The following is a 23239-nucleotide window of genomic DNA, read 5'->3' on the forward strand; positions in this document are numbered from 1 at the left end:
TTATTTTATAGAATAAGCCAGACTAGTATAATATAAATCATAGAACTATAGAAGAAGTAACAACAATATTGATAGTGTTTTGTTATTTTCATGCATGACTTCAAATTTTCACCAAGAATGACTCAGTGAGAACAGAGATTGAGTCAGAACTAAACAAAAGCGTTCTGACTCAAGTAGATGAGCTGACTCGTTAATAACAGGTACATTGTCAAAGTGAGTCAACAACTGAGTTATGTCTTCACTAATAAGGTTTTTTTTTCGATAAAATGTCTTCACTAATAAGTAATAACACGTGTTTTTAGTTGATGACACTATTATTTCTCGCTAAGGTTTGAAGGTAACAACATAAACATGTAACATATATAGAGAGAGATAACCTGACGCTGAAGTCATGACTCATGAACACTGAAGCCGTGATGCCATCCAGGCTACTAGCTAGAGTGGTTGAGATTGTCTAACACAACTTGTGTGTTCGTTGGTACCTCCAACAGATGATAGAACCCCACTATTTTGAAGAAAGTTGCACTTGTTCCACTTGGTTATTTTTACTTTCATGCCTTGATTGAGCGCAATAGGCAGGATTTCTTGGCTATTATTCTCTTCTTGTTTTTGGAAAAGATTAATTAAAGTTTGTACAATCAGAAAATCTATATTCCACAGATTTCATACAAACTCCGGCACTGAAATTTCTCAAACAAAGCTACCTCCTACATAGTTGAACACTTGAATGTGGATGTGGAATTTATTACACAGGATAATTTCCAAATCTCAGAGGTGACAAAAACCTGAACAAGCTACTTGGTCCGCCTTTTAAAAACAAACTTGCAATACAAGATCCACTACAATCAAATGCAGAGTAGCGTCCTCATTCCTCTTGAAACTGGATGGAGTTCATTCTGGCTTCAACAGCTTCCCTGTCAAAATAACATATTAACAAACAAAATATTTCTCAAGGAAATTATAACATGAGAGTTTATTTAACCAGGAAACCTGCAATGGAACTGTCCAACAACTAATAGCATAGCTGCTTAGTTGCTTAAGTCCTTCAGCTTAATCAATAAATTTGAAGGATATTATTATTAATTTAATAAATATAAATATTGCATAGATTATTTTTTTTAACACAAATGGCCACATCTCACGTTTTTCTAAAGGTCCAGTTAAGTAACCAAGCTGGAAGAGAAAATTTTGGAATGAAGAACAAAGCCGTGTAGTTTGAGGCTTTGAGCTATCAAATCAAGACATGGCTACTAAGGACTTCCAATCTTGTGATCATACAGGGCACTCCTAGGTCAAATCCCTGCTAGCAATATCAAGAATGAGGGTGTTAGTACAGATATAACTTAAACCTCAAAGCAATTTGGAGTTCTTTGTCTTCAGGATCCCGCCTCAAACCCTCAGAGAATGCATTTGCTGCCAAGTTGAATTTCTGCACTTCCGCAGTATAGATTAGCAAATTCCCAGTTGAGATATGAGCACATATTTTTCAAGGATGATGGAAAGATTAAGAAAATTCACTCACTTTTAGTGTGGCCCATGCAACTCCTTTCCTATAGTACGCCTCTGGCCAGTCAGGCCTTAGCCTTATACATGCGTTGGCCTCCTCCAAAGCAAACTCACCCTCATTTAGAGATGCCCAACAAAGGCTCTTCTTGGATAATACAGTAGCATCAGAGCGATCCAGACAGGAGGCCTGCATTTCCATCAATGACCCATGTCAACAAATATCCCCCCTTCCCCCCAAAGAAGAATAAACATATAGTAATAACAGCAGTATTGAACAAGACAGAAGGTGACGACAAATTAAATGGCATAAAAGTATAAACAGCAGATGATCGGCTAGTGCATAAAAGTATAAACAACAGATGCATGGCCCCTTTTTATGCTGTTGAGAAAGCTGTGGAATGCAATTGGATTAGGATTTGATTGGAGGCAGACTCCTATGCTGCAGTGCTAGCGAGTAATGGTGGCTCTATTCCTTGGAAGCTGAAGGCCAGATGGAGAAATGCAACCAGAAAAGTTATTGAATGTAAGCTGACACACGACATATATGGACAGGGGGGATCTTGATGCTGATTCAGCTGCACAGAAAGGATCCCCTCTGGATTACCCCTAGCTGTTATACTGAGGATGGTGTAAACCTAATTTTTTTCCAGAGAATAGACAGACATTTCAAGACTTACTATAGGAGAAACTAATCCTTAGGAATAGATAGACATTTCTTGTAATGTCTCTCTAATTTTTCGAGTCTTTCTATTATAATATAATCCTTACTTGTGTGCACGAAAAAAGAAAAGGAAAACTAGAGTAACACTGTCATATCTTCCCATCATCTCAAAGAAAGAGTTGAGGATTTCTTACATTACAATTTAGTAGTCTAATTCATGGCCCTTAGATCATCTATTATCTAGAAGGAACTAATCCAACATGGAGAAAGTAAAACTATATTTAGGCTATTAAATATGAGAAGAAGAAAAGGTCTGGAGAAAGAGAGAGAAATGACTACACAGCCTTATTTGGTTTCTCCCTTCTCTCACACTATCTTCATATAGAAAATTAATAGGGTTTACATCATAGTACCATAACAGAAAACTACATAATGGCATACTCGCACTCTTTTTCCAGAAGTCAATATTCAGTTTGGCTATTATTCTGGACACAACCGAGGGAATAGCAACATTTGGAATTATATTTATGTTACATTAGTAGTTAAATTTGTTGTTACAGTTGTAACTTTAGTTGTTGCCAATCCATTGAAAGCTACTGATTTTTTAAATACCAACTCTTGCAATTACCAAATTATTTTTTTATCTACTTCGGCAGGATACAAATAAGATTTTTGGCTCGAAAAAAGCCCTTGACTATTGAAATCTTCTTTTCACAACAAGCACTGACGAAGGATAAGCATTAACAGTTCTTACGACACGGGGACGAGAAGTAATATGAGGTAACTAAAACTAGACAGCTAATTGGAATGGGTGTGTTGTCAACTGGTCTTCACCTGTCAGACGGCAAGTTGAAATATAGACTCTGAATACTGTGAATACTGTAAATCTAATTTTTATTTTCATTTTCATTTTGTGGTACATAGAAATCAAAACTAAAAAAATAAAATCCAGAAAACAGAGAAGTTGACAGTCACAGCAATATAGAATACAAGCATGAATACCTTTGACAAAGAAGTTAAAACTGCAATACTACAAGACTAATCATACTTGCAAATTTCAATTATATACTATTGTAATATTCGTCCAGGTACAGTAAAATATTAAGCAATTTGAATTCTTTAATGCTCAACGGTTTAGTGAATTCCAAAGAGAATCACCTCAGCATAATAAAAATTGGCTGTCAGATAATCCTTTCTTGTAAATGCATCTTCTGCTTTGGATATCGCATTCAAGAATTTCTCCTTCAGTTTAAGCTTCCCCTGTGCGCAGATTAAAGGTTTTCAGTTTTCACCATAGAGAAACAAAAGGGACAAAAAAAAACAAACAATACTAAAACAATGGGTGCAAGGGATTTTTTTAGCATGATATGCGTGGGATCTTAAACCAAACATACATGGAAATGAGAGCTTATAACAAGGATCATATCAATAGGTATTTTTGGTAGACGGTCGTTCATGCACATAGCTTTACCCATGCCAGTTAGCTTAATAATTATTGAAAAGGTCAAGATAAGCAAAAGCAAGTTTTATTGCTCGTTTAAATGACCAACACATCACAGAAATGGTTGTACTTATCAGGTTATCATATCGGCACAATAGTTAAAAATTATGAAATCTACACCTTCAGTGAATCTGTTCCAGAATGTGTTAACAATGAGCTACACAATGCTCTGTTAATAGTTGACAGTTTAACACCGCATGTTTTCAAACTTAATGCAAGCGTCTTTGCTGTTTATCACTTAAAAAATAGAAAATTGAAGGGTGTGTATCGCATGGTAAACATTAATGGGTAAGTCTCACTTCGTACTGGAAAATTTTCAAGAGGTCAGAAGAATCTACTTCATATTTCTCCAGTCTTCAAGAACTTCACATGGCCAATAGGATAAAAGGAACAAGGTTTGAGAAAGGATATCAGCTGACACTTTTTGTAACCTCCTAAATAAGGATTTGTGAATTGTGATATCAGTACCTGTTGTCGAAACTCTTCAGATTGCAAGTGCGTCATTATACCAGAGATGCTCCAGTTCGGATATGCTGGAATAGGAGAGGTAACCTTGAAAAGAATTGTAACAGCTTCACAATTTCCATCGGGGTTTGATGCAGCAATTTCAATTGCCTTGTCTCCCATCTGTCAATATAGAAACATAAGTCACTAGTACTCGGGCAATAACACTTGTCATTGTACAAAAATAATACGACTGAAAAGAAATACTTCCAAGTAGCAAACTAATTACATGTATATAAATGATGTTCATCAGCATCAATGAATCATATTTTAGAGCATATCCTTACTCCTTAGATACATCAATGCAGAGAAGTAGTTAGAGCAGCATTCTATCCTTACATTAAACAGGAGTGTTGTTGAGATGTGTGCCCCACATGGGATGTTTATACACGTTCATTGGCCTCTCCACTCATCACCAATTGGTTTTGAGTTGGTATCAGAGCAGGCTACTATTTTTGGCCCAAAGGGCCGGTTTACTCCACGTGAGTGGGCGTGTTGAGATGTTTACTCCCACATGGGATGCTTAAGCCTTGCAGTACTGTATATAATTTCATGGGCATATGCACTCATCACCAGTTGGTTTTGAGTTGGATGCCACAATATTTAATACGCACATTTACAAATCAAGATAGAAGGGCAAGAAAAGAAAAATGTGGACAGTCTCACAGTATTGGTGACGTTTGGATCAGCCCCAGCTCCCAATAAGCATTCGACCCTTTCAGTTTCCCCTTTATTTGCAGCAATTATTAGAGGAGTTGTTCCACATGAAATTTCATTCGGATTTGCACCAGCCTATATATAAAGGATGTAACGCCAAAAAGAAGTAATACATTATAGCAGACATAAAGAGTTCACGGAAAATATAAAAAAGATGGATGTGCACATGTCAGTGTTGTTAACACAACTATTCTAATAGGAAAAAAAACACCACCCAATGTATTTCATGGAGCTTTAAATTCATGTGATTTTTGTAACATCAGAAAGAAATACTGTAAACGAAGGTCACCCAATGATTTGCTTCATTATTTCCCGTAAATGATACATCAATTTCCAAATAATAGTTACGACCCAACTTGAACAGATCCACCTTAGCAAGGAGCCAAGTCAACTTTACCACTCATACGGAATTCGACGATAACAAAACATCCTTTAAACAACAATAGTATCCCAATTACAACCAAACAAATTTAATTGGTAAAATTCACTTTGTATTAGTAATAAAATAGTGATTAATTGATTAGGGAGATTACCATGCTTTAGGGTCCAAGTAGCAAGGAGCTACTCGGCCTTCCGCAAATCCCAAAATTACGATAGTCTATCATCCCACAAGGTAGTCCAAATTGCACCTCAATTTCCTTATGTTCAGCTCCTCATGTGAGATGGCACCCCGTGACCAATCATACAGGGTTTCCTTGACTTCCACAGATAATGTCTATCAATTAGGTCCTTTGCTCAAATTTCCAATCGCGTGCAATTAATACCCATAATACTATTGCTTTTGGAAGATGATCTGCAATCCATTTAGCCCTCAGTGAAATGTTATCCATTGAGCCCAAGGTTTGTTGAAGAAGAGAAAACCAACCCACACTCTAATAGCCAACGTGCATAGAGTCAGAATGTGGACCACATCCTCTCCTTTGCCATTACAAAATGAGCAGTCAATGGCAATGTCCATACCTGTAGCATTAGGTTTTTCGATGGTTTGGATATGTTTAAGCAGGTCATCCATGTGAAGAAAGCAACTCTAAAGGATGTGGGTGTCTTCCATTCCTTTTAAAATGATTCTCTATTTGCATATACGAAACTCTAATGCTCCTTATATCCAAAGCCAATTAAGTTCCTCAAGACAGTAGAACAAAACCTTATCTTATCAAACCTTTACTCTATTCCCGTTAAAAGTAATTGACTTGATAGTTTTCTATTTAGTCCAAGGCAACTATTTTTCATGCTCCGTCAGTTATGGCATTTCATCATATTTGTATTATATTTATTGAGCAACTCAATATGGTTAGAAAAATTAATTGATTACACCCAAAAGTTAGTATGAAAAGTAACCGATCTCAATGGCATTTCTCCTCTCTCAGCCTCTCATGCACATTATGTTTAAAGGACGAAAAAAAGGGTTTATAAAGTACACTTGACCTAAAAAATGAATTGAAAGCAGACAAGTCTGCCACAGTATGATCGTGTGCCTGCATTCTCACAATACTTTACATCGAAGATGCATTTTAGACAACACAATTGTAAGTAAGGGTATAAATAAGCGGAGGATCTTATCATACCTGAAGCAAGAGCTTTGTGCATTGGAGGGACATCTTTGCAACAGAAGAAGACAATGGACTAGGAAGGAGAGTAACATAATAGTTGGGCTGCCAATAGATAAGAAAGAAACCAATTCTAATTAACCATACTTGGATTAAAAAAGGAAAAGGTGAAAATAAACCAACATTATTATTATTTTTCCGAGGAAATAAACACTCGTTGTTAAGTGGAGAAGAACTACTCAAATCAGGAAGGTATGGGGGAGAAAACAAAGGGTATAGAGTGCAAGGAAGACTTCCTACAAAGCAAAGACAAGTAAAAGAAAAACACACTTTACTCCTTATCTTATAGAGGTTTGACTCAAAAACAGATAACTGAAAATGTATACTATAAATCAATTTGAATAGCACTAACTAACAGGATGGAGTGACGAAGCAGAAGAAAATAAAGTTTATAAATCACCATGAATTTAAAAGGGTTTTCTTGAATCCACAAAGACTATGAGAAATCTCTGACTTTTTTTAGGGATCAGTAAAGTATCATATATTACTATAAATCAATGAAATCACAAAGGATGAGATATCCTATAATTACAATAAAACAAAACGGAAATGGAAATGGAAATGGAAAAGGAATACAAAGAACAATAACCATAAATACAATCTTGGCTTGTAAGTGTTATTACTAAATTTGCATCAACGCCATTTGGAATTTTAATCAATTGAAAAAAAAATATATATATATATATATATATATATATATATATATATATATATATATATATATATATATATATATATATATGATATTGCTTAACTAGCTTCCTATATAAGCAGAACTATCAATCTATCATAATAGATTCATAATAAATAAAACAAATTCAATAAACACAGACTGAGTTTCTAGTTCCTGACAATTTGAATGATCTATGGTTTAGGTCGTGTCAAAACAAGAATCTGATCAGGTTCAGGCATCAGAAAATATGACTTGGTATGTTCTTCATTTTGGTGATTAATCATGGATTCATAAAAATTACAGTCTGCTATGTAAATGGGCACCTTATCCTCTATTACCAAGAAAGATCAAGTCGACCTGACTGACATTTTTCACCTCTCCCCAAGCATATTAGCAACTTTGCGTCTAAGTTTGTCATGCTTGTTTACGGCCGGAGTAACTTACACTCGCTAAATAATAATACATCAATCAGCTTTTCAAAAGACAAGCGGATTTCTTGAAAACTGCATTAATAATCCAATGTAGAATTTCACAACAAAAAAAAACAAAAAACACAAAAACAAAACAAAACAAAAAACAATTGGACGTATTATTCTAGCATTTAAGTTAAACACCAAACTTTAAAAAATAAATATTAAACGGATATAAGATCTTGTGGTTCAGACCAAGGATACAACATTTAACCAACTACGATAAAAATCATCTTACATCTGCACCATGATCCAATAAAATCTTAATGACTTCTTCACTTTGAAACATTGCAGCCGCTTGTAGTGGTGTTCCAAAATCACTTTGAACATTGACATCAACAGCTTTTGAAAGTAACAAGTGTACAATTTCAGTACACCCTGCAGGCAGGCAAAGTAATGAGAACCAAAGCATACAGACAAACATATCTCCAGAAAGGAAAAATAGCAACAGGATCAGACTAACAACAAGACCTTTTTAAATTCTTTTGAGTGCTTAAATGTTTATGGAAGGAGATCGAATGTAGCTTTAACACCTCAGTAGACTTAAAAAAAAAGGGCAACCTAACAATATGCCAGCCTGTATACAACTACAGAGCAGCTTCACCATGCTCATTCCCTAGGTTTACTAGTATGTATTGGGACCTTGCTAATTAAGTTTGAATTGTTGTTGATTCTCTCACTTTGAAAGACGCCATGGCAACAAGTATATATTAAAACAGTATATGAAAGCCCAATATGTTTTTTATTTCAAAATTCTAAAAATTCCACTTTGATTATTAATCAACTACAATGCAAAGGAAGTAACGAGAAACCTGATGCAGAAGCAACAAACAAAGCAGTAGTGCCATGTCTAGCTATCGTAGCAGGATCAGCACCATTCTCAAGGAGAAAAGCTGCAGTATTCAAGTGACTTTCCCCAATTGCCATCAGGAAAGGAGTACAGTCTGTTACAAATTCAATAATCATGTTTTTTTTTTCTATATAAGGCAAATAGAAAGAACAGTAATAAAATTTACCATCTTCATCTTTTTCGTCAACATCAAGTTTCAAGTTTTCAACCAAGTACTTGCAAATGTGTGTCATTCCATGTGCAGCTGCATGATGTAGTAGTCCTCCACCATAGTCATCTTTTATACTCCCAATAGTTTTCGATAACCCCCACCCATCATCAAGTTCCTTACCTAGTTCTTCAAACATAACAAAAACATTAAAACAATCAAATGCTCTACTTCAAACATAGTAATTAATGAGCAAGCTTACTCTTGATTCTTTTGAGATTTCCAACACGAGCAGCTTCTATTAATGGATGTGGATGAACTTTAGACTTACTACCTGTAGTATTATTCATTACTCGTTCAACTAACGGCTCAGAATAGTTTTTTAACTAGTCAATGTATAAAAGCTTGTTAGGCAAGTCATGTTATTTTGCATTAAAAAAAAAAAAAAAAGAGAACCTGAAGGAAGAGTTCTCTTCATGAGAGAAGAGAGTGAAGCCATTGTTGAGTTCAGTGAGAGAGAAATAATGAATACTTGAGTGTGTTCTAGTTTTGCTATGGTTGAGTTTGTTTAAGAAATGGTCCGGCTTGAATTCTCTGATTGTGACACGTTGTTTTAGAGTCGTTTGTTTGTTTTTGTGAGAAATGATTCTCTTGTCAGGAAAAGGGTACGATGAAGATATGTTCGAACGTGGAAGCCGTTACTAAGTGCTCTCGGGTGCAAATTCTTAGATTACGTTTACCATCTATCACCAACCAATGGAACGCCAATATTATCTTGTTACTAGAAGCAGCGCAGGAGTGACTTGGATACCTGTAGGCTTTGACGCTTTGCAGATAAAAAACAACTTCTCTTTATTGTTATTCTAATTTTTGGTACAAATGCAGATCAAAAACCAGGAATCAGCAAAAGCTTTTCTGCACAAATGTTACAAGGGGTTTGGGACTAATCCCAACTTTTAAAGAATTTTAACCAAGGAGCTAATCAAGGCCATTCCATACCCAAAACGAATACTTTTGTGAATAAGATTTGAAATTAAAATCAAAAGTTACAAAATTCACTGATACACACAGCTTTGTTAGTGATAGGGCAGGAGGGACTGGAGGGTTCATTACTCATTTACTTAATAGTTTTAATAACATTGGTCAATCTGGAAATAGGACAGGATGTTGAATGCTTATGCTTGTGCCATAGTACATCGAAGTATATCACGACGAGAAGGAGTTGAACTCTAGTATTTCCAGGACTTCAGGCTTGACTTGTTTCCTAAACTTGCGGCTCATCTAGCAACAACTAAGCCATAAGTGCCGCCATGCACAACGTACTCAATGCATCGATCTAGTATATAGCCAAGTTAGGCCTTAACATATATCTTCATGGCTTTCAGCAATCGTTCTATGCAAGACTATTACTAGAATGTGATTAACAATCTTAACGTACAAATCAATCATAAACAATTGGTGAGTATGCCCTCAGCCTCCAGATTAATCAGGCTTATCCTTGAACTGACGTGAGACAGCAATTTCTACGCCCTACTATTAGCAATAGGTTGTCAGACTGATGTCATTACATTGATCTGAATAAGCAATAACAGTCTGATAGAATTCCAAATCTTAAAGGTGACAAAAACTTCAACAGAGGGCATGCGATGTACAACGTTACAAGCAAAAGGCCGTGAAGTATCTAATTGATCCGCCTAAACAGTAGATACCAACCAAAAATGCAATATCTGACAACAAGATCCTTTCAAATCAAATGCAGATTAGCATCCTCATTTCTTTTACAATTGGATGGAGTTCAATCTGGCTTCAATAGCTTCCCTGTCAAGATGAGGATCAAAGAAATGGAATTAAAAAAAAATAAATGAATAAGTTGTCACCAAAGAAGTAAACCATAAGGAGGATATCAATGGGAACAAGGAAATTTATTTAACCAAAAACCTGCACTGGAACTGCCCAACAACTGTCAGGTAAGTGGGAGCAAACCTTTAACTTATCCAATTCATATGAAGAAAATTATTGCTAATTAAAAAAAATAAAATAAAAGACAGAATTATAGCATAGCTATTTCTTATTAACACAATCACTTGTTTTTCTGAAAATCAAATAAGTGACAAAAGTTCAATGAAAAAAATAAGGGAATGAAGTATGATGCCATGTTATTTGGGCTATCAAATCCGACTTCAACTAATTTTAAACCATGGATACTAACTTATTCCAATCATGTTGATTAAACTGCCTACTGTATTTAGGATGAGACTATCAGATACGGCTTAAACCTGAAAGCCGTTTTCAGCTCTTCGTCTTCAGGATCCCGCTGCAAACCCTCCAAGAATGCATTTGCTGCCAAGTTGTATTTCTGCAATTCCGCAATTCCGCAATATATGGTAGCAAATCCAGATTTCAGAAATGAGCATGACGTTTTTCAAAGATAATGAAAACTTCTAAAAAAAGTTCACTCACTTTTAGTACGGTCAATGCAACTCCTTTCCTATAGTGTGCCTCTGGCCAGTCAGGTCTTAGCTTTATGCAACTGTTGGCATCAGCCAAAGCAAACTCACCCTCTTTTAAAGATGCCCAACAGAGGCTCCTCTTAGATAATACAATAGCATCAAACCTGTCCACACTGGAGGCCTGCAATTCCATATTGAGTGTTTAGTCCAGTGCTGTTTCACTGAAGTTGAAGGCTGTTGTTGAACCTTCATATACAATAAGTTGGGGGGTTTCAATCACCCCGCCAGGTCCCAAACAAACTTAATGACATTAATGCAACTATGCAAGGCCTGGGATTTGATGAGATGAACTGATGATATGACAACTTACCAAGTACTTCTTGTGTACTTTGGTATCATCCTAATAGTGCATGTTTAGTTTCTTCATAGGAAACAAAGACTTATCAGTTCTTAACCAATATGCTTATATGCACAACTGTTCACATAAACGAAATCTAACAGGTTTAAATGACTAACGTGCCCAACCATCTAGATAAGTGACAATGGATTTTCAAGGGTGGATTGAGATAGCATCTGGCATAAAACGATACAAACATTAGAAGAGATGAAGAAAAAAAGAACATAGTTAGGCAGATCTTAAATGTATTTCACTATTCATACATTAGACGGTCAATTGAACTATAGAATCTGAATACAGCAAGTCATATTTTTATTTTCATCTTCATTTTCATTTGCGGAATGATGAAAAATAAACTTAAAAAAACAGAGAACTTCACAATAACAGTTATGTTAAACTTAGGTATGAACACCTTACAAAAGATAGTCAAGATTGTAAGCCTAGATCGGCTAGAAGACCAATGATAGTTGCAACTAGGTCATAGCAATGCTTTAAGCTATTTGCATCCTTTTGTGTTCAACAATTTACTAAATGCTGAAGAGACTCACCACACTATAGTGTAAAACAGCCCTGGTATACTCCTTTCTCCTGTATGCGTCTTCTGCTTTGGATATCTCATTCGTATATTTCTCCTTCAATCTAAGCTTCAACTGACGTACACAGATAGAATCATAGAAGGTTTTCAATTATAGATAAACATAAAAAATTAGATACGTAAACAATGATTCAAGGGCTTTTTAAGCTCGGTAATGCATGACATTTTATACCAAAGATACATGGACATCAAAGCTTATAACAAGCAAGAACTTATTTGGTAGGAATTTTTGGTAGTTGATGCACGTATCTTTTAGCCATGCCAATTAGCTTAATATCGTGAAGGTAAGATGAGGAAACATAAAAACGCTTAGTAAGATTCAGAGATGCCAATCAGCACATATGACATATGAGGTATATTAACAGAATATGGTAGCTTGAATAATTAGGTAGGTATCAGATCCTACTTAGAGAAGTTCACATGGCCATATATAACGCAAGTTTAGAAAGGGGTACCACTTGACACTTCTCATAACCTCAATTATAAGGATTTGTAATAGTACCTGTTCTTGAAATTCTTCAGATCGCACATGCGTCATTATTCCAGCGATGCTCCAGTCTGGATATCCTGGAATAGGAGAGGTCACGGAAAAAGAGTGCTAACAGCTTGACAATTGCCATTTGGGTTTGATGCAGCAACTTCTATTGCCTTCTCACCAATCTGTGAATACAAAAAGTACATCTCTAGCAGTCAGACCAGAAAACTTAACATTGTATTTAAAACTGGCAAGAACTTCCAACATTCCAAGTAGCAAAATATCCTTAGCCACTGATGTAAAGAATAATGTTCAACAAGATCAATGAGTGAGATCAATGCAGGGAAGTGATTACGACAACTTTCTAGACCTAGATTACAGAAGAGAGAGAGAGAGAGAGAGAGAGAGAGAGAGAGAGAGAGAGAGAGGTGGGTGGTCTCACATTATCGGTGATATCTGGATCAGCTCCAGCTTCCAACAAGCATTCAATCATTTTAATTTCTCCTATTTTTGCTGCAGCTGTTAAAGGCGTTGTTCCACATGAAATTTCATTTGGATTTGCACCACCCTATACAAGGTGTCATGCCGAAGAAAATATTAATTATAACAGATAGAGAATTCAAGAGAACTTCCTTGTAAACAAGACCAGCAAAGTACGACAATATGCCTCAATTGTCAGATTACTTCACAATGAACATGGCATATTAGACAACACAGCTATAAGTTAGTATATAATTCAGCAGAGGACCTTTTCGTACCTGAAGCAAGATCTTTGTGCATTGCAGGGACATCGTACCAACAGAAGAAGCCAATGGGCTAGCAAGGTGACTGCTAAAACGGTTGGGCTGCAAAGCAATAAGAACAACACCAATTCTGGTTAACCATATTTAAAGACTATAATATTCATATCCTGCAGTCATTTTAAAGTGGCAACGGGGGGGGGGGGTGGTGTAACCATACTTGACTCCCCCATCTTATATAGCAGACGGGACATCGTTTTACTGGAAAACAAATAACTCAAAAAGTCAAAAGTAAAGTTACACAAGATATCTATTTGAATTTGAATAACTGACGTGAGTACAGTGGACTGACAAAGCAGAAGCAAATAAAGATCGAAAATCACCATGATTTTACAAGGGTTTTCTTAAATCACGAAAAACTAGGAGAAACTTCTGAAAATTCAATGAATAGAGTAATAAACCAATAATCTTGACATTTAGATGCTATTACCAAATTAGCTTCCTATATAAGCACAACTATCATAATAAACTCGTCGTAAATAAAAGAAAAAGTTACGTCAGACTGGATTTCTAGTTGTCAACAAGTTGAATGGTCTATGATTTAGGTTTTTTTTCCTTTCTGTCATTAATCATTAATTCTTTAGCAAATAAAGGCTGTGTGTACTCATGTAAATGGCCATCTTATCCTCTATTACTAGGAATGTTTGGGTCAACCTGACATTTCATGTTTCGTGTCTAAGTTTGCTGTGTTTGTTTATGACTAGAATTACTCGCACTCCCAAAATTATACATTAGTTAACAGTTTAAAGAAACAAGCATATTTCTTGAAAAGCACATACATAGCTAAACTGCATGCATAGATGCTTAAGAAGAAGAAGAAGAAGAAAAAGAAAAACGTACAAACATACAAACATACAAACATACAAACAAATAAACCCTGCACTCATATATATTAGAAAACTAAAAGATTGTGTGGTTTAGTCCAAGGGTACAACATTTAACCAACTATAACAGAAATCAGCTTACATCTGCACCGTGATCCAGTAAAATCTTAACGACATCTTCCTTATGAAGAGTTGCAGCCACTTGTAGTGGTGCTCCATATTCAGTTTGAGCATTCACATCAACACCTTTGGAAAGTAACAAGTGTACAAATTCAATGCCCCCTGCAGGAAAGCAAACTAATGAGAACCAAAGCATAGAGAAAGAAAAAACCCCAACACCGAAAATAGCAGTAAGTGTCAGACTAACAACAATACCATTTCAAAGTATTTTGAGAGCTTAGATGTTTACAGTTCACAGAAAGAGATGGAACGTAGCTTTGACACTTACTTAACCTAACTAAATGAAAACCTAAATATAAGCTTTGACACGTAAGCTTAGATGTTTGTGGAAAAGCAGGCAAACTCATGAGAACCAAAGCATAAGAATGGATAAAACTCCAGTCTCTACATAAATAGAGGCCTAAGAGAAAGAAAAAACCTCCATATGAAACTTATTGTATGTGACAATTTGGTATATAGTGAGCACTCTGAAAGATGGCATGGTTATGAGTACATATAAAAACAAATATAATCTCCTTAATGCATAGCAATTAGTATAGTAGAACTAATAAAATTGAACTCAGAATTTGGAAAATGTGAGAGTACGAGGAAAACTAACATATCCACTTCTTTTTATATGGATAAAATCTAAAGGAAGAGACCAACCTGACGCAGAAGCAAGAAACAAAGGCGTAGTGTTATGTCTATTTTTCCCAGAAGGATTAGCACCATTCTCAAGAAGACAAACTGCAGTTTTCAAGTGGCTTCTCAGAATTGTCATCAACAGAGGAGTAAAGTCTGAGAAAAATGCAATAACAATGTCAATCGTTCTTGAGTAGTATCAACAGCATAATTCTATGTAAGGTTAACAGAAAGAACAATAGCTAATTGCCCGCATAAGTATTGAATAAACTCAGTTGGAACCGGTAACTTTTAAAACGCCAAAGCAGAGAGAACTGAATCAGAATATTCATTTCAATACCATTTTTCAGGAAAATGTGTAAAGGTGAGAGTGCAAGACCAACAGTCATCTATTTTACTCCTTCACTTTTTTCAAAAACGCTCTACTAACTGATCAATTTGACCTGACCAATTTGGATCACTAATCTATTCTGATTTTTCCAATCAGTTCAGATGTTGTGTCAACTCTGCTAAATTGGTAAACTGTTTTGGGAGGAAAAAAGATGAATATCTGATTTTCAAGTATAACCGAAAATCCTGGCCAGGAACAATTTGGACTAGTTTCTTGATATGCATTCCAATAAAAAAGAGGAGGAGGGGGGGGAGTATGTTGTTATAATAGAAATCATATGACCTTCATATGACAATAACAAGATCCATATGAACCATTAGAGTAAATCATGACCTTCATGTTTCTTGAACACAAATACGCAATTCCGATCACCCACATTTCTATAAATTTGGATGCAAAACCTAAACAGATAAAAAACACAATAAAAACAAAAACTGTAATCCTTCTTACTCAACATAAATCAGTGCAGTTTTTCTAATGGCAATAGAATCAAAATATGCCCATAAACTAATTACCTAATCAACACGAATATACAAGAAAAATAGTCAATACGTAAATGTTCATGTTTTCGCTCGATAGACAGTGACAGTCGTTTGAGTTCTAACACAAACCCCATTGCTTTAGATCAAACACAATCTTTCAAGCAACTTGAACTTTCTTGTGTCTTAAGTTCGCAAATCTTGTACTAAAACTTGACCAATTTACATAGTCAAGAATATCTGAAACATGTGCAAAGGCCTAATATTGAATTTATTATACCTTCATCATCTTTTTCGTCAACATCGAGATTCAAGTTTTCAAGCAAGTACTTGCAAATATGAGTCATTCCTTCTGAAGCAGCATAATGAAGTAGTCCTCTACCGTTTTCATCCTTAACACTTGCTATTGTCTTTGCTAAACCCCAACCATCATCCAGTTCTTTACCTAATCCTTTAAAAAAGAAAGATCATTCAGATGATAATTTAAAACCTAGAATCAAATTAAAGAAGTAGTAATGAGTACAAACAAAGCTCTTACTCTTGATTCTTTTGAGATTTCCAACACCAGCCGCTTCTAATAATGGATGAACTCTAGATATTTTACCTGTCAATCAAGAATGTGGTGAAATGTGTTGATGTACATCGAGATACGTGTAACAAATGTAATTTTATAAGGCGTGTCTGGCAAGTAAAGTAACAAAAAAAACAATAATGTGTTTTATTATTATACAAGTAGAGAAAAGAGATAGAACCTGAACGAGGAGCCATTGATGATTGATGAATGAAATGTTTTTTTTCTTGGTTCACAAGTTTAGTGGGAGAAATGATTCAGAATAAAGAATCAAGAAACGAAAAGCCTATCAAAAAAAAAATAGCGGGAAGAGTTTTGGATATGGTTGAGATTATGTAAGAAATGGTCCGACTGCATTACACGTCGGCTTAAAATGTTTTTTTGATCGCAAGTTGGTCAGTTGGTGGTACTGTGGTCTGTCATCTGTGGCACATGCAAAAGAAAATTTTGACGTACACGATTTATCTTGTTACTGGAAGCAGGGGAGTATGAAGCGACTTTACACGTGTGTATATAAAAGAGACTTTCAGTTGTGCCACTTTCCTACGCATTGCTCTAGGAACGTAGTCCGGTTAGAGGCTGACTACGACGCCTTGCTTAATGGCAGGGCCGGCCTGAGTTTCAATGGGCCCAATACAAGGTCTACAAAATGAGGCTTTTATTTCCTTTTTTTTAATCCAGAAATGGACTTTTGTTTGGGCTTTTTTTTAGCTAAACGGGGCCTTTTGTTTTGCTTTATTTTGGGAGCCCTATGCAGGGGCTTAGACAACATAGCCTTAGGGCCGGCCCTGCTTAATGAGTCGTGTATAATCTATGAGATCGAGTCTTCTCAAACTTACCAAGGAGTTGATTGTAGGTAAACAGAGAAACATATAGTCTTGGATATCACTAGGAATACTCCAACACCAATGCTTACCAGGCTTCAAGACTTGTATTGGTTGAGCTGTGTTAGAGTTCTTGTAAGCCATGACAAATGGGACACAAAGCCAGTGAATTTTTCTACATAAAAAAAAAATGTGAAGAGGTTAAAATTTAACTAAGCCGTTATCTTTTCTCTCTTAATTTTCGTTTTGATTAATTATAATAAAATTTCACTAGCTACATGATCATGTACGCCCGTATAAACATCTCCAACATCTCCCAAGTCCCAAGACGCCAAGACCCAACACATACTTAGCTAGTGAATCTGCAATCCTTTGTTCGCTAGTTTGGTTGCTAAATCATACAAGTCTGACTTTTGAAAATGAGTTCATCAAACGGAAGTATCTAGAAAACTATCTCAAAACTAAAATCGTTTTTGTCATTTGTGTTCATTGGAATAGTGTGCATGGGCTAGTGAAAAGCCCGGCCCAGTCCTCAAGCCATGCGCAAGATAACAATCATAGAGTACGCAGCTGACCTCTTCTTCTTCTTCACTCATGGATAGGCCACTCTCATATCTCACATAAACACTTTTTAAACACAACAATCATTAACACCACTCTAAATGTCTCTTGTTCCCACATGTCAAATATACCCAACAGCCTTCTTTGACTCATTTTCAAAATTCCATGGTGCCCGTGTACAACTTTTAAGGTATGGTTCATCAACTCACTCCAACAAGTTCAATTTCTATGTAACACATAACTCATTTAGCTCAAACAATGTTCCTGATGATAAATACCCACAACCAAATTCCAATATTGTCCCCAAAACTAGTTGGATAGATAAATGGAATAATGCCCCTTACTCGAAACTACCCAAAAGGCCACAAGCATTAGTGGATTATAGAAATGGAGGTGTATCTAGTGAAGACGATGAAACTTGTGGTACTAGTAGAAGTACTAGTAGTAGTACAATGGATAGGATAGTAGAGAAGTTAAAGAAATTTGGATATGTTGAAGAGGTTAGAGAGAAAAAGGCGAGATTGCCCGAGAAAGGATCAGTGGAGGATATATTTGATGTGGAAGAAGGAATGTTACCGAATTCACGAGGTGGCTATTCGGAAAATTCACCTTTAGGTGATGATAGTGGTTTTGGGAATGATGGGGAAGTTCGTTTTCCTTGGGAGAAGCCGTTGGTGAAGAAAGATGAGGAGAGGTTTTCGGTTAGGCAGAAAAGTAAAACTAATTTAGCTGAATTGACACTTCCGGAGTCGGAGTTAAGGAGGTTGAGGCAATTTGCTATTAGGACTAAGACTAGGACGAAGATTGGAGGTGGTGGTGTTACTAATGCGGTTGTGGAAGTGATTCATGAGAAGTGGAAGACATCAGAGGTGGTGAGACTTAAATGTGAAGGTGCTCCTGCGCTTAACATGAAAAGGATGCATGAAATATTGGAGGTTAGTATCTTTCTGATATCCTTCGTCTCCAAGCTAAGTAATTAAGCTTGTACATGAGATTGGTATATATGTATGTATGTAAGTAGGATGTATTGATATATAATGAGTTAATGAACTTCTCCATTTTTTTATAGCATGTGTTTCATACTTTTGTTTTCCTTTGTTATTACGCAGTTACAAAGCCTATTAGGCTATTACTTGTTTTGCACTTAAAACTCATTTTGAACGATTGGAGTTTTATTCGATAGTTTATAATTATTGACTGACTGCAAAATGTGAGATTAGTTACTATGGCGATGTCTCGAGGTAAACACCGTAATGTTGTGTGCTTTCCCATTCCTTTCCCTGTACTCAATTTACATTTAGCTATTATTTTACAATATAATCGACACTCATCATTTGATATCTTAGATCCTCGCCCCCAGGTACTGGCCTTCTTTTTGAACCTATATATCGAACTGGTTTGTTAATTTTTTATCAAGAAGTTGTCAATTATTGTTGCGCTGGTTTGATTTTTTATTTTATAGAAATTTATCATAATTTTTGCTTTTGAACAAGTCGCTTTTGTTTCCCATATTGTTTTTGATGTCTGTTCTTCTATGCTGTTCAGAGAAGAACTGGTGGATTGGTGATCTGGAGGTCTGGTACTTCTGTTTGTCTTTACAGAGGAGTGAGCTACGAGCTTCCCTCAATGAAACAAGCGAAGAAACACATTCTGGAGAAAAATGGTGGCTCTTATACGACACCTAAGGACAAAATTAGTAAGGTTCCTACAACACAAAACAATGATGGTGAACCGCAGGTTGCTCAAGGAAGCATGGAAACCATGGTGAAGGAGACAAATGAAGCACAATCTGAGCCAGAAGTCCATTATGAAACTGAAATCGACAAGCTATTGGATGGTCTAGGTCCAAGGTACACAGATTGGCCCGGGGGGGATCCATTACCTGTAGATGCTGATCTGCTCCCAGGCATCATTTCAGGTTTCAAACCTCCTTTCAGAATACTTCCATATGGAGTTAGATCTACTCTAGGGATCAAGGAGACGACAGCTCTACGAAGACTTTCCCGAGGACTACCTCCACATTTTGCCCTCGGTATACATTGTCGATGCTCTATGTATTAATGACACCAGAGTCTTTTTGTCTTATATTGATTTTTTGGACCTTTTCTATCCCCAGGGAGAAGCAGACAACATCAGGGGTTGGCCATTGCCATGGTCAAGCTGTGGGAAAGCAGCTCAATCGCAAAGGTTGCTTTGAAGCGTGGTGTGCAACTTACTGCTAGTGAGAGAATGGCTGAAGATATTAAAGTAATTCATTTCTCATTCCCGTTGCCACTTTAGAAAAAAAAATCTTTCTGATTATGCCTATATCCTTTACATAGTTCAGTGTATATAAAGCTCTTCAAAAGTTTCAGGAAGAATTGCCCAACTTCCCAGTACTATCCATTTAAGTTTGACATGACTGACTAAGGGGAAATCATAAAAGCTTTCTTTTTGTTGGACACATCTATTTTTATCAACTTAAAGAAATTCTCTTTGTTGTTTTATAGTGCATAAGGTGATTCTAGGCATACTGATAATAAAAAAAAGGTGGTTCTAGCCTTGTCCACCTATGACAGTTTTGTTAACTAATATAGATTGAGGTCGTTGAACTACAAGATAAGCTCTAGTTCTTCTCTTTTCTGTCTTTGCATAATATTTTGATATCTGTGTAGAAGTTCTTTGTCACATATCGATTCGAATCTATATTTTTTTAGTATGTTTTCAGCATATATGAGTATAATTGTCTTTTTAAAGGAAAAAAACACACCTTGTGCTGCTTTCAGATTCTACTTTATATTGATTAGAACTTTTGGATTGTTTCAGAAACTGACCGGAGGTAAAATTCTTTCTAGAAACAAAGACTTCATTGTCTTTTACAGAGGGAAGGATTTCTTGTCTCCAGATGTAACAGAGGTATTATTGGAAAGGGAAAGGTTGGCAAAAACCCTGCAAGATGACGAGGAGCAAGCACGGTTGAGAGCCTCATCCTCGTTCATTTCAAGTGTGGAACAAACTGAGGATTCTGGTATTGCTGGATCACTTGGTGAAACTCTAGAAGCCGATGCACGATGGGGAAAGAGGCTAAACAATGATGATAAGGATAATTTGCTGAGAGCTGCAGAAGTAGCAAGGCATGCAAGCCTTGTCAGAAAGCTTGAGCACAAGCTAACTTATGTAAGTTCCATTAAACTTGGAAAATCATGCGACATTAAAGTTTTATCTGCCTGATAATGTACTCTAACTAGTAACTTCTAACTGTATAAGAAAGCCTGTGAATTAAAACTGCAAGATGTCCTGTATCCAGAGAGTCTTTAAAGTCAAAATGAAGTTTTTCTTTTGTAAACTGGATACCCTAAATTATTTGAAACTGTAAAAGGTGTAGAAGCTTCACAGGCATTGATACCCCAAATTATCTATGCTTGATGGCTTATCTTTACCACTCAAATACTATTGCGCATTAAAATTTTTGGCCAACCTGGAAAAGATGATGTCTGTAATCTAATGGACCTAGGACATAGATCCTTTATCTGTTCGTTTCTGGTGGTGTGCATGTGCACCAAACTTGTGAGAAAGCTGTCCATAGACTTCAACCATTGTTATATGAATGCTATACATTTAATTTGTTAAGGTACTGTCTTTATTAGGGGTAATGTCTTTTATTTGGTATACCTTCTAAGTATTCTGTAGTATTTTGGAATATATCTTGACTTTCCTTGCATATCATAATATGGTTTGTAACCTACAACTATGAGATCATTAACTATTTTTACTCTTATCACAGGCTGAACGTAAATTAAGAAAAGCAGAAGGAGCTTTAGCTAAGGTGGAGGTGTTCTTAAAGCCAGTAGAACGACCCCCTGATCCAGAGAGCATTACGGACGAGGAGAGGTTTATGTTTCGCAAACTTGGTTTAAGGATGAAAGCCTTCCTACTGCTCGGTAATAACCTATTAATTTTACACCGAGAAGACTGGTCTCTTCACTTTTTCTTTTTGGAAAGCGTAAGAATCATAAGCAATGTATATTCAAATTTTCAGGAAGGCGAGGAGTATTTGATGGTACAGTAGAGAATATGCATTTGCATTGGAAATACAGGGAGCTGGTTAAGGTTATGGTGAAGGCTAAAACTTTTGACCAAGTCAGGAACATTGCATTAGCACTGGAAGCAGAGAGTGGGGGAATATTGGTTTCAGTGGACAAAGTTTCTAAAGGGTTTGCTATAGTTGTCTACCGGGGAAGGGATTACCAACGACCTCGCTTGTTGAGGCCCAAGAATCTTTTGACAAAAAGAAAAGCATTAGCTCGTTCAATTGAGCTTCAAAGGCGCGAGGTATATTTGAACTTCATATAAACAAAAAGTAGCATCATTCCCTAGGCCTCGTGATCTTTCCACCTTTGTCCCTATTGCTGTAGCCTGCTCATTATTGAGTTGACCACCTCTTTGATGTGTTGGCTCAAAGTTGGATGGTGCAAGGGTTTAAACCTTATATTGTTTTATTTTATTTTACTTCGTATATTAGTACATGGAAATTTGATTGCTGATTTGGATTGCAAGCAGGCTAAGTAGGCGTTATACTTTGCCAGATTTGAGGATATTTCATCTTTTGAGTATTATACATTCTCATTGTCTTCTCGTATTAACAAAGTTTTTTTCTCATATATCAAAATTACAAGTCTGAACTCTTTTCTTCGATGAGCAGGCACTTTTTAGTCATGTCTCGGTTTTGCAAAGGAGGGTGGAGTTGCTAAGATCTGAACTTGTATGTTCTCCATTGTATTTCAATTTCATTACTAATATTATCAGAGAAGAATCTATGTCACACTAATTTTATTTAGTATCACTGTGTTTCTGTCTAATCCTTATTCCCCTGGTGCTGATGTGAAGGATCAAATGGAAACTGTAAAGGACCAAGGAGACGAGGAGTTATATGCAAAGTTGGACTCTGCATACACTACTGAAGATGAAGACACTGAGGTTGACATTTAGACTTACTCTGAGCGTTCCACTTGTAATGGTAAATTTAGCTTCTTAACTTTTTTCGTGCCTGTCTTTTCTCTGTACTAGGATGAAGGCGATGATGCATACCTTGAGACCTTTGACAGTGAGAATGAAGGTGATACTGAAGAAGATGCTGATAGTGATAACTCAATCATTAATTCCCATTTTCCGCCAAATTTCCCATATGATGATCAGCAGGAGTCGCATGATACAGATTTTGACGCTTCTAATTCATATGCATCTGTGGAGCCTCATAGATAATGCACCAGACGTCCAGACCCATGCATCCAGAACAGTGACTGGTTTAACTATATTTAGTTGTAGCAAAGTCCTTTGTAAATTACTGTTAGAATAGTTGTATTGTTGAAAGGTGTATAGAATTTTTCTTAAAATCAATGAAAAATTGATATCTTGTTTTACTCTATCACTCACATTGATAATTTCTGCTGTCTCT

The 23239-nt window shown here is 36.2% G+C and overlaps 2 protein-coding genes and 1 pseudogene across 3 annotated transcripts; 1 reads left to right on the forward strand and 2 right to left on the reverse strand.

The window, feature by feature from the left end:
• Positions 1–646: 646 nt before the first annotated feature.
• Positions 647–9246, reverse strand: LOC147518574 (uncharacterized). The gene is made up of 12 exons (XM_086590390.1): positions 9094–9246; positions 8900–8971; positions 8656–8826; positions 8452–8583; positions 7878–8017; positions 6455–6541; positions 4839–4964; positions 4137–4295; positions 3326–3427; positions 1523–1693; positions 1350–1429; positions 647–914 (listed from the first exon to the last, which is right to left on the reverse strand). Exons 1-12 carry the CDS (start codon positions 9134–9136, stop codon positions 866–868), a joined length of 1332 nt encoding a protein of 443 aa, XP_086446516.1. The 5' UTR covers positions 9137–9246; the 3' UTR covers positions 647–865.
• Positions 9247–9511: 265 nt separating this feature from the next.
• On the reverse strand, positions 9512–16842 carry LOC147518575 (uncharacterized; annotated as a pseudogene). The gene is made up of 12 exons (XR_015213117.1): positions 16602–16842; positions 16388–16453; positions 16130–16300; positions 15004–15135; positions 14321–14460; positions 13313–13399; positions 12997–13122; positions 12582–12739; positions 12033–12134; positions 11098–11268; positions 10914–10993; positions 9512–10455 (listed from the first exon to the last, which is right to left on the reverse strand). The product of XR_015213117.1 is annotated as an uncharacterized LOC147518575 (transcript).
• Positions 16843–17784: 942 nt separating this feature from the next.
• Positions 17785–23204, forward strand: LOC147518576 (CRM-domain containing factor CFM3A, chloroplastic/mitochondrial-like). The gene is made up of 9 exons (XM_086590391.1): positions 17785–18740; positions 19351–19837; positions 19922–20052; positions 20611–20961; positions 21569–21725; positions 21824–22116; positions 22487–22546; positions 22672–22761; positions 22852–23204. Exons 1-9 carry the CDS (start codon positions 17907–17909, stop codon positions 23044–23046), a joined length of 2598 nt encoding a protein of 865 aa, XP_086446517.1. The 5' UTR covers positions 17785–17906; the 3' UTR covers positions 23047–23204.
• Positions 23205–23239: the final 35 nt, after the last annotated feature.

Source organism: Coptis chinensis, chromosome 2 (genome assembly GCF_015680905.1).
Source record: "Coptis chinensis isolate HL-2020 chromosome 2, ASM1568090v1, whole genome shotgun sequence".
Taxonomy (NCBI): Eukaryota; Viridiplantae; Streptophyta; class Magnoliopsida; order Ranunculales; family Ranunculaceae; genus Coptis; species Coptis chinensis.